The 18,304-nt window shown below is 41.9% G+C and overlaps 1 protein-coding gene across 3 annotated transcripts in view; it reads right to left on the bottom strand.

Moving 5' to 3' along the window:
* LOC138981495 (vasoactive intestinal polypeptide receptor 1-like) overlaps window positions 1-18,304 on the bottom strand; it is a 229,091-nt gene that overhangs the window by 123,097 nt on the left and 87,690 nt on the right. For 2 of the 3 annotated variants that reach the window (XM_070354436.1, XM_070354437.1), the window contains one exon: window positions 9,176-10,358. In XM_070354436.1, coding sequence (XP_070210537.1) covers window positions 9,176-9,271 — 96 coding nt within the window. In that variant the 5' untranslated portion in view covers window positions 9,272-10,358. The remainder of the gene's footprint in view (window positions 1-9,175; window positions 10,359-18,304) is intronic. The other variant, XM_070354438.1, reaches the window with a different exon arrangement.

An 18,304-nucleotide genomic window follows, 5' to 3' on the forward strand; every position in this document is an offset into this window, starting at 1 on the left:
GCTGTGAAAGGAGCGGTAGCCTCCCCTGTCACACGCACAAGACCACTATATTGCTAAGTGCTGAATCAGGACAACATTCATTGTTTCATCTCAAAAACAAACACACAAAAAACAACAACCGACTAACAAACACATGAAAAGTATCAACCATCCAACCAGCTAGACAAACGAAAGGATCCTGTTTTATTCTCGAATATTTAGCGATTCTCGCGCCAAAGCATATACAGTGCTTCCTTCTTTTCCAAAATATGTTAAGCAATCATGATATACTTCACCAAACTATCCACGTAAAACGCATGAAGAGCCAAGACAGCGAATCGGAACAAGAAAAACACATATATTCATTATATATCCATGATACTATCACTGAACCTTCTACCTTATCATATATAAGTATTCGGACCTATCATTACTCAACTTCATTATCAACATATAGCAGTAAACAACTCCACTTGTAAAACGGTCGGAGATTTTACAGTTCGAATGTGAAACCCCTTCATTATAATCCCAAGTGCCACTTGATCAACGATCGGATCGGCCTCGAACAGCCAACTAAGCTGAAGGGATATTAACAAAGTAACATCCAAGCAAGCTTGTCAACTGATAACAGCAAACCCCTCCAAGATTGAAGAAGATTGTACAGTGCCATTGTGATATCCCTATATCATATAATTCCACTACTTGATCAACGGTCGAATTGGCTCCGAATAGCCAACTAGGTTGAAGGAACACGAACAACTAACAAGCAAGCAAGCTTGTCAACGGATACCAGCAAACCTCTCCGAGACTGAAGGAGATTTTATAGTGTCAATGTGAAACCGCTATATATATCATAAAAAAAAAAAAAAAATCCACTACTTGATCAACTATCGAATCGGTCCCGAATAACCAAATGGGTTGAAGGGACAACAACTAACAACCAACCAACATGGTCAACGAATACCAGCAAACCCCATCCAGGACAGAAGAAGATTTTTTCAGTGCCAATGTGAAACCCCTATTACATCATCACTTTAAAGTCTTTATCAACAAAACAAACAATGAACGCCAAGGAGAGACTATAGTCTAGTGCCCCTCAATCGGTCCAAGATCGCACACATTTATCAACGAAAAGCACTCCACTTGAAGAGAAGTGTATAGTTTGGAATTCCCCACTCAACTATGTTTTCCATACAACTCGACCCTTATAACCAGAAGGAGAGTCTAAAGAGTAAAGTTCCTCGTCCAAAATCCATGATAGTACAAACACTTTGTCAAATGCGGTACTGGAAGGGCATTGAAGCCAGCACATACACGCATAGCACGTGCATTTCTTGCTGATGGTCAGTGACGTGCATACCAAATGCACTCTGGCCATTAGCTTAATTAGCTTCAGGTTCGGGGTCAAGATTTCTCGTCTACATTTCTAGGACCCAACAGTGGACTGGCGTACGCACAAACACACACACACGCACACACACGCTTGCACACTCGCAGGCATGCACACACACACACACACACACACACACACACACACACACACACACACACACTCTCTCGCTCACTTTCTTTTCCTAACTCTTTCTCTGTCTCTCTGTCTGTCTCTCTGTCTGTCTCTCTGTCTTCCTCTCTCTGTCTCTCTCTGTATATCTCTGTCTCTCTGTCTCTATTTATCTCTCAGTCTGTGTTTGTCTGTCTCTGTCTGTCTGTCTGTCTGTCTCTCTCGCTCTCTCTGTGTCTATCTCTGTCTCTATCTGTTTATCTCTCAGTCTGTGTCTCTCTCTCTCTCTCTCTCTCTCTCTCTCTCTCTCTCTCTCTCTCTCTCTCTCTCTCTTTCTTTCTCTCTTTTTTTTTTGTTGTGCAGATACTTTTTTTTTTCTTCAATATTTTTTTCCTGTTTTTTTTTTTTTTTTTTTACAACACATTATACATTACATCACAGTTCACTTCGCCACATACATACATACAACCTGCATAAAAAGGAGTGATCTGGAAAAGAGAGAGAAGTAAAGAGAGAGAGGGGGAAAGTTAAAGAGGCACTGTATAGGACTGTTTGACTACAACAACTACTAGACCCTAAAATAATATTGATTACTACAAGATTCAATTTTACAACAGAATATATATCAAGATCCCAAACCGACGTCAAATACGAGCGGATTTTCTATCTATACATATAATAAAAGAGAGTGTCTGTCTGTGTGTCTGTGTGTCTGTGTGTCTGTCTGTGGTCGCCATACCTCTGAGATGGCAAGAGGCAGGAACAAGATAGTGTGCATGTACACTCCCTAGCTGCCGCAGATGTGCACCTGGGTTTTAGTTTCTCCAGACATTGTTTCCTTCCTCGGATAATGACCCTCCCCATCTATCAATACAGTCTACATAGTGCAAGGGAGGTAAGTCATGCTTTGTCACCCACGGAAGGGAGGTAACTCTCATCAAACCAGTATACCGTGTCATTCTCAAGGGTTACCCCCCACCCGCTATCATCCCGCCGCCCCCCCCCCCCCCAAAACACACACACACTAACCCTGCCCCCTGCTCCCCCTCCCTGCCTTCCAGATCATCGCGAATAATGTTTACGAAACGATCGCCAAGCACATCATGCCAGTGATATTAGAGACTCGCTATTGCTCCTATGAGGGGAAGAAATGAAGAATGAAAAATTAACTGGACAGTTCCGGAAATTTCCAGAAGGTAAGGGAGATAACTCTTTTTTGTCTGTGGTCGCCATACCTCTGAGATGGCAAGAGGCAGGAACAAGATAATGTGCACGTACACTCCCTAAGTGCCGCAGATGTGCACCTTGGTTTTAGTTTCTTGATTCATTGTTTCCTTTCTCAGATTATGGACCTCCCATTTATTGAATACAGCCTATATGGTGCAAGACCAGTTCAGTGCCCACTGTTCACCTGTAGCACTGAAGCAGAGGGAAGAAATGAAGAATGAAAAATTAACTGGACAGTTCCGGAAATTTCCAGAAGGTAAGGGAGATAACTCTTTTTTGTCTGTGGTCGCCATACCTCTGAGATGGCAAGAGGCAGGAACAAGATAATGTGCACGTACACTCCCTAAGTGCCGCAGATGTGCACCTTGGTTTTAGTTTCTTGATTCATTGTTTCCTTTCTCAGATTATGGACCTCCCATTTGTGACCCTCCACGACGAAATGAGTCGCATGTCACCTCATGCGGTTCTGCGCTAGGCATAATACAAGTCCGCGGGGTGTCTAGTAACAGTGTGAGGGTCACCATAGTCACTGGCTTATAACTCGAAAAGTTTTCACTCTTTTCTAAAAACGGTTTTCACCACTGGATAGAGAATAAAAAACTCTTTAAGAAAATGTAAAAATATGAAAATCATGAAAAGGTGACATGCGACTCATTCCGTGGTGGAGGGTCACATTTATTGAATACAGCCTATATGGTGCAAGACCAGTTCAGTGCCCACTGTTCACCTGTAGCACTGAAGCACATCATGCCAGTGATATTAGAGACTGGCTATTGCTCCTATGAGGGGAAGAAATGAAGAAAAAAAAATTAACTGGACAGTTCCGGAAATTTCTAGAAGGTAAGGGAGATAACTCTTTTTTGTCTGTAGCAAGCACATCATGCCAGTGATATTAGAGACTTGCTATTGCTCCTATGAGGGGAAGAAATGAAGAATGAAAAATTAACTGGACAGTTCCGGAAATTTCTAGAAGGTAAGGGAGAAAACTCTTTTTTGTCTGTGGTCGCCATACCTCTGAGATGGCAAGAGGCAGGAACAAGATAGTGTGCACGTACACTCCCTAGGTGCCGCTGATGTGCACCTGGGTTTTAGTTTCTTGATTCATTGTTTTCTTTCTCAGATTATGGACCTCCCATTTATTGAATACAGCCTATATGGTGCAAGACCAGTTCAGTGCCTACTGTTCACCTGTAGCAAGCACATCATGCCAGTGATATTAGAGACTCGCTATAATTGCTCCTATGAGGGGAAGAAATGAAGAATGAAAAATTAACTGGACAGTTCCGGAAATTTCTAGAAGGTAAGGGAGATAACTCTTTTTTGTGCGTAGCAAGCACATCATGCCAGTGATATTAGAGACTTGCTATTGCTCCTATGAGGGGAAGAAATGAAGAATGAAAAATTAACTGGACAGTTCCGGAAATTTCTAGAAGGTAAGGGAGATAACTCTTTTTTGTATCCAAACAAAGGAGGTAAAGCTAATGATAATGGGATAGCGAGCGTCTTAAATTGCTACAGGGCTCCGCTTACTCCCGGGCGAAGCCGGGCTTAACTGCTAGTGTTAAATAAAGCACATTTCTACTTCCAAAACCCATGGAACAGCCATTTCCGGCGCTCGATCGCCGACATGTTCAGCTTTGATGGTAATTCACGGACAAATATGAACCGCTCTATGACATTTTTTGCATCGAGAAACAATGTAAGGGATCGCTGAATCTGTAGCTTACTTTAAATCCCGACTTAAATCAAACAAATCCAAGAAAACTGACAAAACGTGCCTTCAATCGTGTCAGGCCCCGCGTAGAGCCTCAGTCCCGCTTATGACCGGTTATCCCCCGTGCATTATAGCCCTGAAAACTAGCCTGCCTCTCTCCCGGCTAATGTCTTTCCCTCTTCCTACAAGAACTACCAATCTCTGTCACTCTCTGTTTTCTCTCTCTCTGCCTTCCCCTCTTTAATTTCTGTCTTCGTCAGACGGTCTGTCTCTGTCTTTATTTCTCCCACTCTCTGCCTGTCTGTCTGTCTGTCTGTCTCTCACAAGTCAACTTGCCAGGCCCCATCTCTCATTTCAAACAATTCACTTTCCATTTACCACTCCCCCCCCCCCCCCCCCCCCCGACTGTTTTTCTACTCTTCCATTAGTAAGCTTAATACCGTCTCAAGCCTTCCCTTTCACCAAAGTCAATTTTGGTCGCTCCCTTTGCAGTCAAAAGAGCGACAATAAAAAGAGGAATAATGGCAACGCGTGACGTAAACCCATTCTGAGAGATGGTCTACTGTCTGAGTAATGGTCTACTGTCGGCAAAAGCCGGCGAACAAGAAGGAAAACGAGAGGACGGTAAATGCGTCACAGGATCTCTTTTATTTGGACCGTTTAGGTATCAGTATGTACCCTTCCCGTTTTACTGTTCATTGTGATGATAGAAAAGGGAACGATGACTGATGAGCCTTCCCCCCCTTCCCTCAGATATATTTTAATGATCTTATCTCACAAAAACAATGAAATGGGAGAGAGGGAGGGAAAGCAAGGGAATGGAATTAGAGAGAGAGGGAGAGAGAGAGAGAGAGAGAGAGAGAGAGAAAGAGAGATAGAGAGAGAGAGAAACCGAGAGAGAGAGACAGACAGACAATCAGACAGACAGACACAAAGAGAGAGAGAGAGAGAGAGGGACAGACAGACAGACAGACAGACAGACAGACACATGAAGAAGAAGAAGAAGAAGAAGAAGAAGAAGAAGAAGAAGAAGAAGAAGAAGAAGAAGAAGAAGAAGAAGAAGAAAAAAAGAAGAAGAAGAAGAAGAAGAAGAAGAAGAAGAAGAAGAAGAAGAAGAAGAAGAAGAAGAAGAAGAAGAAGAAGAAGAAGAAGAAGAAGAAGAAGAAGAAGAAGAAGAAGAAGAAGAAGAAGAAGAAGAAGAAGAAGGAGGAGGAGGAGGAGGAGGAGGAGGAGAAGAAGAAGAAGAAGAAGAAGAAGAAGAAGAAGAAGAAGAAGAAGAAGAAGAAGAAGAAGAAGAAGAAGAAGAAGAAGAAGAAGAAGAAGAAGAAGAAGAAGAAGAAGAAGAAAAAGAAGGTAATACTACAAAAGTAAGTTTTGTCGGATCAAGACATAGGGGAGAATGGGATAGGTTGTGGGTGAGCAAGGCACCAGAACAAAAGCAATAGAATAGACCAACAGTCAGAAGCTGCCACACCAACACAAAATGCAGAACGAAATAAAAAAATAAAAACACTGAGTCAAAGAGCATCAAGTTGTACCAGAATAGAATGTAATAGAAGAAACCACCAATAGCGTTGTCAAAGCTGAGTTATAGCACCGCCCTAGTTTCACCGTTCACAATCAATTTACGATATTGTTTTACACCGTTGTAGCAATGAAGAACCTTTGTATGCAATTCTTGGTGCCTTTCCCAAACGTCTCCCATCGAAGCCTAAACAACAGCCAGTACCACAGCAGTCTTTTCACAGGAACCTAACGAAAATTAGCCGCGGGTCAGAACATCTATTCACCAGAAACTCAACACTCCTCTCTCGGCGTCCCCAAAGATCACTCCATGGACTATACAACTGCTCAACCCTCCAACGGCAAAGTCGGTCCTCGGACAAAAGATCTCTCTCGGGGGGTTGACAGCCCTGTCACAAACATGCATGAGCTACGATGCTATGTTTGACAGTTATACACCAGAAAGCTCTGTAGGTTCAGCACAGAAGATGCCGGGGAATACACCGAATGTAAAGAATGGACGCTTTTACGGCAAAGAACTAAAATGAACCCTCTCTTCTTTCTTTCTTTCTTTTTTTCCCCTGTGCCTCCCCCCTCCCCCAAAACTCTTTCATACAAACCTGGAATTAACAATCCATTCTATGCTTTACTTTCCTGTTCGTTATCGTCCCTTCTCCTCCTGCCCTCATCTACCCTCCCAATACCCACCATCCGGGAACAAACCATCTATACATTACTTTGCTGTACCAAGTTCTCCCACCCCTACCCCTTCCCACCCCCTCCATTTCCTTGCCTTGCCTCTCAGTAAAGCCATGCCGATGAAAAAGACTGAAATTAGGGCATACAATGGTGTCGTCTGCGCGAGACATCTCCAAGAGGGAACTTGCCACTGGACGCGTATGCATGATATTCTAACCAATCGCAAACTCGTGTTCTTAGAACAAAGCTCTATTCGTTTGCTTGAGTTCCAGCAGACTAATCTGCTTTTATGGCGCCAATATCAAAAATCAGTTCCACTGTATGCGCTTCTGATAATCTCCTGGGTTTTGTCTTCATAGAACTGCTCACTGTTAATTTATTTCCAGCAGAAGCAGGAAATTCAAGGTTCAATGGGCTCGAGTCGTTTTTGTCCAAGAACAAAGGAAAAGAAAACAAAAACTAGGGCTTTATGAACTGCCAAATATAAAAACAACAGTTTGGAAAAAATCCAAAAACAAAGAGACTGCCAACGTTCCAAAATTCAGAATCAAAAAACAAGAAAGGTAGGTTGTTGGAACGTTTGTTATTGACAAAACAATACATTCACAGATATTTCGACCCAACGGTCTTTTAAGTGAACAGACAAACAAATATTCAAATATTTTGTAATAAATAAACACATATTGTGTGTGAATATTTGTTTGTCTGTTCACTTAAAAGACCGTTGGGTCGAAATATCTGTGAATGTATTGTTTTGTCAATAACAAACGTTCCAACAACCTACCTTTCTTGTTTTTTGATTTAGCAGTTTAGAAAAAAATAAAAAAAATAAAAATGAAACAAAGATAGAAGGAAGAAGAAGAAGAAGAATCAATCAATCAATATGAGGCTTATATCGCGCGTATTCCGTGGGTACAGTTCTAAGCGCAGGGATTTATTTTTATTTTTATTTTTTATTTTATGCAATTTATATCGCGCACATATTCAAGGCGCAGGGATTTATTTATGCCGTGTGAGATGGAATTTTTTTTACACAATACATCACGCATTCACATCGGCCAGCAGATCGCAGCCATTTCGGCGCATATCCTACTTTTCACGGCCTATTATTCCAAGTCACACGGGTATTTTGGTGGACATTTTTATCTATGCCTATACAATTTTGCCAGGAAAGACCCTTTTGTCAATCGTGGGATCTTTAACGTGCACACCCCAAGGTAGTGTACACGAAGGGACCTCGGTTTTTCGTCTTATCCGAAAGACTAGCACTTGAACCCACCACCTAGGTTAGGAAAGGGGGGAGAAAAATGCTAACGCCCTGACCCAGGGTCGAACTCGCAACCTCTCGCTTCCGAGCGCAAGTGCGTTACCACTTGGCCACCCAGTCCACGCGAAGAAGAAGAAGAAGAAGAAGAAGAAGAAGAAGAAGAAGAAGAAGAAGAAGAAGAACAACAACAACAACAACAACAACAACAACAACAACAACAACAACAACAACACAAAACCAAACCCTATGCCATCAGGGCTGGAAGCCTTTTTGGCAAATGTACCTTTTCTCTCAAGTAGAGACTCGAAATGCCCTTTTCAAACGCTAAATTTCAATAGCATTGGGGGGGGGGGGGGGGAGCCACCCATACCACCTTTTGGAAGCCCCTCCCTCTAACACCCTAGGTCCATCCAGTTCCTGTCATTTAAAATGAATCGGGCTAGACAAAGGAGACTCCCATAACCGCTGTCGACGAATTTGGATCGTCGCAGCCAAAACAAAGAAATAAATCAGAAAATGCGGGGCAGAACAAAACACGACAAATGGAACTGTGCAGCCGACAACACTGGAGAAGGCGCCACTGGCATCCTTCGCGACATTTTACAAGGGCCGTAAGCGTGTTTTTTCCCACTTAATTGTCGCCCTTGCTTGAAAACGAACACCTTTTTGTCTGACGGAGAATGTCGGTGCCTCAATGTGATTTGCACGATGAAGTGGTTGTGTCAATGGTGTGCCGCATTGAGGAAATCCGAGACATTTAAGTATGCACAAGAGCAACACACTGTAGTCAATCAGAATAATTACTATACTGTTTGGTCTGCATAACAAAGGGAAATAAATTGTCAAGTCAGTACTATAATGGTCGTGCCTCAGTCGATGATGCTTCTGTTTCGAGTTAAATATTGTCATTACATGCAAGATAACGATGAACACATAATTATCTCAATCAAAATGTATGCAAAAAAGAAAACATAAACATATCTCCTTTGCAACTCATACATGTATATAGCCTGTGTTAAGAAACATGAAGGCATTGTTGGGAGGTTTACTCAGGAAAGACAACAATGAACAAATGCCTATCAAAGAATTATTTTTAATAAATGTGACCTGAAAACTATTTTTGATCACATGGCACATTAAAGCCGCATTTGACTAACGTACTTAATAATAAAATGGAAAACTAGCAAAAAGGAAAACCAACGTTTTTGATTGGCTGATAATCTTTCTTTATATAAAAAAAAATTCTAAAAAATAAATAGTGCGTTATATTGAGCCAAAAGCTTACCTGTGCACCAGCAAAGAATGATAGAGAGCAGACGATAATCACAGGTATCCATGTCAAGGTCAAGGTCAAAGCACGAGGGGTGAAAGCGACACACATGATGGACTATTCACATTACAATCCACACTCAGTATCCTGGAGAAAATGGCCACACTACATCCAATGGCGTCGAATGTCAAAAGTGTTCTGGCACAGTCGCATAATGTAACTTCTTGCTTGCATGATGAACTATTCACATTACAATCCACAATCACTATTCTGGTGAAAATGGTCACACTACATCCAATGGTGTCGAATGCCGACAGTGTTTAGAGTTCTTCTTGGATGCTGAACAGAGCACACATGATCGATTTGTCTCACAGCACGTACTCCTCGCTTGTTAAGCCTCTGAACAACACACCACGTTTGTTTCGTATATTAAAGATGAGTGTCGGTGTATCAACTAGGTCACACTCCTCGTGTAACACACATGTCTTTAATTTTCAAGACACTTGTCCACTCGTTCAATAACACTCCTGTTTGAAGAAATCTTGCAAGCAACACTTGATTACGCTTTTATTTAGTCGACGCAGCTTTCCCTGATGAATACGCTTGTCATGAAAACCGGTCGAAACATTTCTAGTAATTCTCTGATGAAATTCCTGCTGGAATTAGCTTGTCACATCGCTGGTCATCATGGATACGTTTGAGCAGTTTTCTAAGCACTCATACACAAACCCTCACATTGTCTTTGCATTATTGATCCAATCAGCAGGCTCCTTTCTGAAACCGATTAACGTCTTGTATGTGATATCACATTAAACCCTTTGAGTGTTAATCTGGAAAACACAGATACACATACTGTCTTCATCCCAAATACACTATTCACACGCGCCTTGGAAGGCACAGTTATCCAGTATTACCCAGTATATCGTTAGTATCTTGAATGTTCTTCACATGAAGGCATCATGTATAGTATAGTAACTACCATTGCTAAAGCTCAGATAAGACATTGCCAATATGTACCTTTTTCACACTCACAGCAGATTACAAACCGATCACATTCTCCACGTAACAAAACAGCGTATCAGAGAATTTCACTTTAGGCTTGACACAGTGCGGCGTTAATTTATCCTGAACATCTGTATGTTTGATCGGTAGAAGCTTCCCAGCAGCTTCCCAAAGGTAGCATGTCACCAAGGTTTCCCTGAAACAAACATAAAACAATCACATTAGAGATTGGTCAAAGATTCACGATTACTTTGTTCACAGAACTGAAACTTAGAAAGCTTGACATTTCTGGAATAAGAGAAAAAAACACAAATACATCAGTTTAGACTGCAAGGGCGTACTATCAATCTCAAACAAGAAAGACAAGTGTGACCTAATCTGTTGGCACAAATGAACTTCTAGCTAGACTTCATCTTCGATCTTTTTTTTTTCGGCATCTTATTTTTTTTCTTCAACAATTGTTTATTCAGGCAAGCATAGATTTATAATGACACATTCAAAAGCATTGTCACTCATAAGTCACAGCAATGACAGAGCTGAACACACATGTGATATTCAGTTACTTCGTACATTTCGTCCAAGTTGAATTTATTCTGTCCATATCAACACGACAATTATACAGTTTAAAAAATCCTTGGCATCGCGCAGTTCGTCAAAAGCAAACTTCCTTGCTGGAGATAGATAGTGATAGTGATAGAAGATTTATCCAATTTACCCGACCCAAACTGACGAAATCCTTGAAAGTTAACGCTTGTTGACCCTAAGAGAAATCCACATGTTTGTGCAGATGACTGTTTTTACCGTTTAGATAAACACGAGGGATTTCTTTGAACACGCTGAAATAAGTAGCATTCTTCTGTATCCTCTGACTTGTTTGATGACAAAATGAACTTCATCCCGTCACTGAGAGGAAGGATGTATTACTACAGTACCGAGCGAAGTATATGGTGCGAAACACATGTTGAGATATAGGTACGAGGAAAGTAAAAAGTCAGAAGAACATCTTTGAAGTTTTGTTGTTTGGGTGTAGCCCGCTGCTACCAACAGTTGCTTGGGTTAAGCATCTGGTATTCGCGTTTTAAAGGGCTGTATAGTATTTTTGGTACCAAAGTTGCATTTGTAGACTGATCTTGATTTAGGATATCAATAGCGCCCCTTACACAAACGTAAGTGTGTGTGTGTGTGTGTGTGTGTGTGTGTGTGTGTGTGTGTGTGTGTGTGTGTGTGTGTGTGTGTGTGTGTGTGTGTGTGTGTGTGTGTGTGTGCAATCGTTGGTGTAACTCACATGGAACCTCGGCTGGGATTCGTGCAACTGTGCATGCATGAGCTGAATTATTTAGTTGAGGTTCGTATAATACAGAACGCTACGTTTAGTACCCCTGACTAACCAGGAACACAGGAACACCGGCGGAACATATTTTTAAAACACAGGCTGACTTTAACGTTCAGAGACTAACAATGCCTCGTCTCTAAATCACAAATCGGAACACTCCAGCATTTTCATGAAGAATCAGTTCAGAGAGTGACTAGACTGCCTTCCCTAATGTTGAAACCAACAAAAATCTTGCTTTCTCTGCAAACAGATATAAAGCTGAATTTTCAACACGTTGTCATCCGGTATCGATCTAACCAGCCACGTCTGGCGTCTCAAACTACCTTATGTTATATCTTTCTTTCTTTCTTTATTTGGTGTTTAACGTCGTTTTCAACCACGAAGGTTATATCGCGACGGCTTATGTTATATGAAGTCTTATATCGCGCGCGTATCTCCAGATTCGGACTCAAGGCGCAGGGATCTATTTATGCCGTGTGAGATGGGTTTTTTTACACAATACATCACGCATTCACATCGACCAGCAGATCGCAGCCATTTCGGCGCATATCCTACTTTTCACGGCCTATTATTCCAAGTCACACGGGTATTTTGGTGGACATTTTTATCTATGCCTATACAATTTTGCCAGGAAAGACCTTTTTGTCAATCATTTGTGGGATCTTTAACGTGCACACCCCAACACCTTCGAACACGGTAACTTGGAACACTTGGATCCAGACATGGCCTGACCCAACAGATCTGAGGACCAAAATGTGGGGAGCACTGGAGGACCTGGAAAGAACGTCCATGTTCGTGGCATCCTCCGGATTCCGAGCCTGACACAACCGTCGTACGAAGAAGAAGAAGAAGAACACGGTAACTTGGAACACGATTTTGAACATTCTGATAATCATTGGTCCACGCTATCGCTCATGGTCTCTCTGACAGGGTGTATACTTACTGCGCGGAATCTATCAAAACAAAAATACAGAGTTATCGTTATCTCCCAACTGAGACGAAAGTGATTGCAGATTAGCCGACTTCGACAGTGATCTCCGTTCTGTTCTTCACAGTTATGATAAAGACATCGTTCTAAGGTTAAAACAAGTCGAAATGTTGAGATTGCTGTGGGAAGGAGACCGTGATATTGTTGCATCACTCCCAACTGGTTACGGAAAAAAGTATCGTCTGCTTTGTAGCCAAAGTTGATTATCACGTGACACTTTTGCCCTATTTAGAGTTGTTTGCACAGTAAATACACCCGCGAAAGATAGCTCGCTTGAAACTGTCTTACATATCAATTCCTTTGTAAATTAAAAATTACACAACACCATGAAAAATCATTATCGACGATCGCGAATCTGCTTATATCAATAACACATTACGAAAAGCTCTAAATATGTAAAAAATAGATTTCTTACCCACAGAAAAAAAACAAGGCATCCTGTCAGGGATAAATGAGACCCGAAGGGAAGTAACTCATTTTGACCTGAGTTCAGGATGGATTTTGAATTACAAAATGAGTTTAACGATCAGAGACTTAAAAGTCCTTGTCTTCACACTTCGGAACCACTTAGCGTTTTTAGGAAGCATCAGTTCAACACTGACTAGACTTCACGTCCTCCCCTATCTTGCTACACCCAGAATCATTTTGCTTTCTCTGTTTAATCATTTAAAAAAAGAAGCAGCTGATCATTCGACGTGATGTTGTCCAGTGTCTAATCTAACCAGGCAAGCCTGGTGTTTTGAACCAGCTCGGCACACACTTAAAACACAAGTTGACTTCCCGGATCAGAGACCGACAAACCTTCGTCTTCACAAGTCCAAAACGGCAAAAGTCTTAGCGTTTCCAAGAAGCATCAGTTCAGATACTGACTAAACTGCCCTCTCCTATGTTCAAGCCACAGAAAAAAACAGTTGCTTATCTGCACACACAACAAAAAACAAGTCGCGTAAGGCGAAAATACAATATTTAGTCAAGTAGCTGTCGAACTCACAGAATGAAACTGAACGCAATGCCATTTTTCAGCAAGACCGTATACTCGTAGCATCGTCAGTCCACCGCTCATGGCAAAGGCAGTGAAATTGACAAGAAGAGCGGGGTAGTAGTTGCGCTAAGAAGGATAGCACGCTTTTCTGTACCTCTCTTTGTTTTAACTTTCTGAGCGTGTTTTTAATCCAAACATATCATATCTATATGTTTATGGAATCAGGAACCGACAAGGAATAAGATGAAAGTGTTTTTAAATTGATTTCGACAATTTAATTTTGATAATAATTTTTATATATTTAATTTTCAGAGCTTGTTTTTAATCCAAATATAACATATTTATATGTTTTTGAAATCAGAAAATGATGGAGAATAAGATGAACGTAAATTTGGATCGTTTTATAAATTTTTATTTTTTTTTACAATTTTCCGATTTTTAATGACCAAAGTCATTAATTAATTTTTAAGCCACCAAGCTGAAATGCAATACCGAAGTCCGGGCTTCGTCGAAAATTACTTGACCAAAATTTCAACCAATTTGGCTGAAAAATTAGGGCGTGACAGTGCCGCCTCAACTTTCACGAAAAGCCGGATATGACGTCATCAAAGACATTTATCAAAAAAATGAAAAAAACGTTCGGGGATTTCATACCCAGGAACTCTCATGTCAAATTTCATAAAGATCGGTCCAGTAGTTTAGTCTGAATCGCTCTACACACACACACACACAGACACACACACACACACGCACATACACCACGACCCTCGTTTCGATTCCCCCTCGATGTTAAAATATTTAGTCAAAACTTGACTAAATATAAAAAAGTAACACAAATATAGGCTGACTCTTCTACGTGATCTTGTCCACCGTCTAACTGGACAATTCGTCGGACAATCGTCTAATGAAGACACCGTTTTGTGACTCTCCAGTGGCCGGAGCCAGGACCCAAGTGGACAATGAGACCAGACGTGTCAGCTAAAGGCCTGTTTGTCTGAATCGGCCCACATTTTTGACCGGAATGCAAGAAGCAAGTCCGCTGTCTGATCTCTGATCCCAACTCTCATTGATCTTCAGGCCGTGGATTTTTGTTGTTGCTGTTTTTGTTTGTTTTGTGGAAGGAATTATTCAAACAGAAAGAAACGTATCTGTCTGTCTGTCTCTGTATCTCTCTCTCTGTAACTCTGGCGGCGGGGGGTTGGGTGGGGCGGCGTCTCAGCTTTTGTCTACGTCTGTCTCGCTCTGTATGCCTGTCTGTCTGCCGGCCTGTCTGTTTGTCTCTGCCTGTCTGTCTGCCTGTCTGTTTGTCTCTGCCTGCCTGCCTGCCTGCCTGTCTGTCTGTCTGTCACTCTCTCTCTCTCTCTCTCTCTTCTCTCTCTCTCTCTCTCTCTCTCTCTCTCTCTCTCTCTCTCTCTCTCTCTCTCTCTCTCTCTCTCTCTCTCTCTCTCTCTCTCTGCCTCCTTCTCTGCCTCTCTGGGTGGAGCCGCAAATCAACAAGCAAAACCATTTTACTTAATTTCTATGTGTTGAAATTCCTCTTATTTGGCCCGCTATTTTAACATGGCGCCATCTATAGACCTGTATGTGACCCGCGCAATTTCTCAAATGTCTGGCACCGTGAGTTAAATTTGTCAACAGTTTTCTTAAGTTCTCTCTGCCTGCAATGAATCATAGTTTGTCGACTGCATCACCGAGAATGTATGGCGTGGATCACAGGCATATAATCAATCAATCAATCAATATGAGGCTTATATCGCGCGTATTCCGTGGGTACAGTTCTAAGCGTAGGGATTTATGTTTTTTTAAAAAAAAAAAATGTTTATGCAATTTATATCGCGCACATATTCAAGGCGCAGGGATTTATTTATGCCGTGTGAGATGGAATTTTTTTTACACAATACATCACGCATTCACATCGGCCAGCAGATCGCAGCCATTTCGGCGCATATCCTACTTTTCACGGCCTATTATTCCAAGTCACACGGGTATTTTGGTGGACATTTTTTTCTATGCCTATACAATTTTGCCAGGAAAGACCCTTTTGTCAATCGTGGGATCTTTACCGTGCACACCCCAATGTACTGTACACGAAGGGACCTCGGTTTTTCGTCTCATCCGAAAGACTAGCACTTGAACCCACCACCTAGGTTAGGAAAGGGGGGAGAAAATTGCTAACGCCCTGACCCAGGGTCGAACTCGCAACCTCTCGCTTCCGAGCGCAAGTGCGTTACCACTCGGCCACCCAGTCCTCTATATAAATAGTAAATCAATAACTTTCATAGCCATTCAAAGTCATTCCCGTGGAAACAGTTCTGCTAACCATCTCAGATAAGTCCAGGTTTAACATGGAAAAATACCATCTTTCCACTTGGTCACAGACCACAACTCCAGCGCCTGGTAGCCGTATGTCCCAGCGGGATGGGAATTCTTTGATAATTCAATTTTGCAGATTGACACTAGTGGCAATTAAGAAATTAATTCATGAAATAAAAACTCCCAGCTCGTACTGATTTCAGGTACATGACCGACGGGCGCAGTGGCGTGGTGGTAAGACGTCAGCCTCCTAATCGGGAGGTCGTGAGTTCGAATCCCGGTCGCTGCCGCCTGGTGGGTTAAGAGTGGAGATTTTTCCGATCTCCTAGGTCAACTTATGTGTAGACCTGCTAGTGACTTAACCCCTTTCGTGTGTACGCGCAAGCACAAGACCAAGTGCGCACGGAAAAGATCCTGTAATCCATGTCAGAGTTCGGTGGGTTATAGAAACACGAAAAAACCCAGCATGCCTACCCCGAACGGTAATACACGTAAAAATCCACTCGTGCTAAAAACATGAGTGTACGTGGGAGTCTAAGCCCATGAATGAAGAAGAAGAAGAAGAAGGCACGTGACCAAGCGGAGTGATGTCTTATCCCGTGTAACAGCTTGGACATATATTATACGTTATTTGCGTGTTTGACCAAAATATGACATTTTACACAGATCGAGACAGTCATTGTTCTCCGAGACCGCGCTAGCGGTCGAGGTGAACAATGACTGTCGAGATCTGTGTAAAATGTCATATTTTGGTCAAACACGCAAATAACATTTATGTATCGATCGAATTCCTTTCAGGTACTATGACTTTGTTGTTGTTTTGACGATTGAACGAGCACACAAACACATGCATGCAATCCACATGCAATCAAACACATAAGCTTCATATTTGGGCGTTTCAGGTTGACCGAAACTTCAAAGGAACTACAAAACACACGTCATGTACTCACTTTGTTGTTGTTTTGACATTGAACAGCACACACACATGCAATCAAACACATGACGGTTTTTTCTTTTTAGTTCCTTTGAAGTTTCGGTCAACCTGAAAAGCCAAATTATAAAGTTTTGTCGGCCTCTGACGTCACATGACTCAAAGAAGGGAAATCCAATCTCCAATCGATACATTATACGTTATTTGCGTTTTTGACCAAAATATGACATTTTACACAGATCGAGACAGTCATTGTTCTCCGAGACCGTGATACAATGACTGTCCAGATCTGTGTAAAATGTCATATTTTGGTCAAAAACGCACATAACATTTATGTATCGATCGAATTCCTTTCAGGTACTGACTTTGTTGTTGTTTTGACGATTGAACGAGCACACACACATGCAATCAAACACATGGCGTGTGTTTTGTAGTTCCTTTGAAGTTTCGGTTAACCTGAAACGCCCAAATATGAAGTTTGCAGGCCTGTGACGTCACTTGACTCAAAGAAGAGAAATCCAATGTCCAATCGATACATAAGATGATAAGCCCAATCGTCTACACTGGAGGGACTGTGGCTTTGAAACGTCGGAAAACTAGGAATGAGTAGAATGAATCAAAAGTAATAAACTAAAGTAACATGAATTAAACTTTAATCGACGTCTGATTGTTTATTGATATTAAAGTAAACCGAAAAACATACACCAAAACCGCCTTTTGATTTTGTGTGTGTTAATGTGTTAAAGTATATATATATTATATATTCATATTTAGGCCTACATGTGTGTGTGTGTGTGTGTGTGTGTGTGTGTGTGTGTGTGTGTGTGTGTGTGTGTGTGTGTGTGTGTGTGTGTGTGTGTGTGTGCGTGTGTGTGTGTGTGTGTGTGTGTCCGCGATGCACACCCAAGGTTCTCGATGGATGTTTCAAATTTGGTGGTCATATTCAGGTAGACCCCGGACACAACCTGCTCGATGAAATATTTCAACACGTGCTCTCAGCGCGCAGCGCTGAACCGATTTTGGTTTTTCTCTGGATCCATTCCCAGTAACTCTTCCTTATCTTCTCCAGTGTTTTCAGCGTTTATCTCCCTTCCTTCGTGTGGCGTCAATCCATATTCCCGTTTCTATTTTTAGAAGGTCACTGTCGACAACGCTCAATCCACATTCCCGTTATACTATTTGTACTCTTCTCCAGTGTTTTGCGCGTTTATCTTCCTTCCTTCGTGCGGTGCGCCGGCGTACACCCGGCAAAGCCGGGTCCCCGGCGCAGCCGGATATTCGGCTCGACTTCTTCCCGGCGAAGCCGTACCCGGCGAAGCGGGTATTAATCTAGTATATATATATATATATTCATATTTAGGCCTACATGTGTGTGTGTGTGTGTGTGTGTGTGTGTGTGTGTGTGTGTGTGTGTGTGTGTGTGTGTGTGTGTCTATGTGTGTTGTGTGTGTGTGTTTGTGTCTGTCTGTGTCTGTGCACGTGTGTCGGTGTTTTTGTTGTGTGTGCGTTAGTGTAAAATGCATACACGCAAAACTGTTAGGCCTAGTGCCATAACCAAGGACGACAACCTTGTTAAAACCATCTCATTACAATCA

The sequence above is a fragment of the Littorina saxatilis genome, linkage group LG12, assembly GCF_037325665.1.
Source record: "Littorina saxatilis isolate snail1 linkage group LG12, US_GU_Lsax_2.0, whole genome shotgun sequence".
Classification (NCBI taxonomy): domain Eukaryota; kingdom Metazoa; phylum Mollusca; class Gastropoda; order Littorinimorpha; family Littorinidae; genus Littorina; species Littorina saxatilis.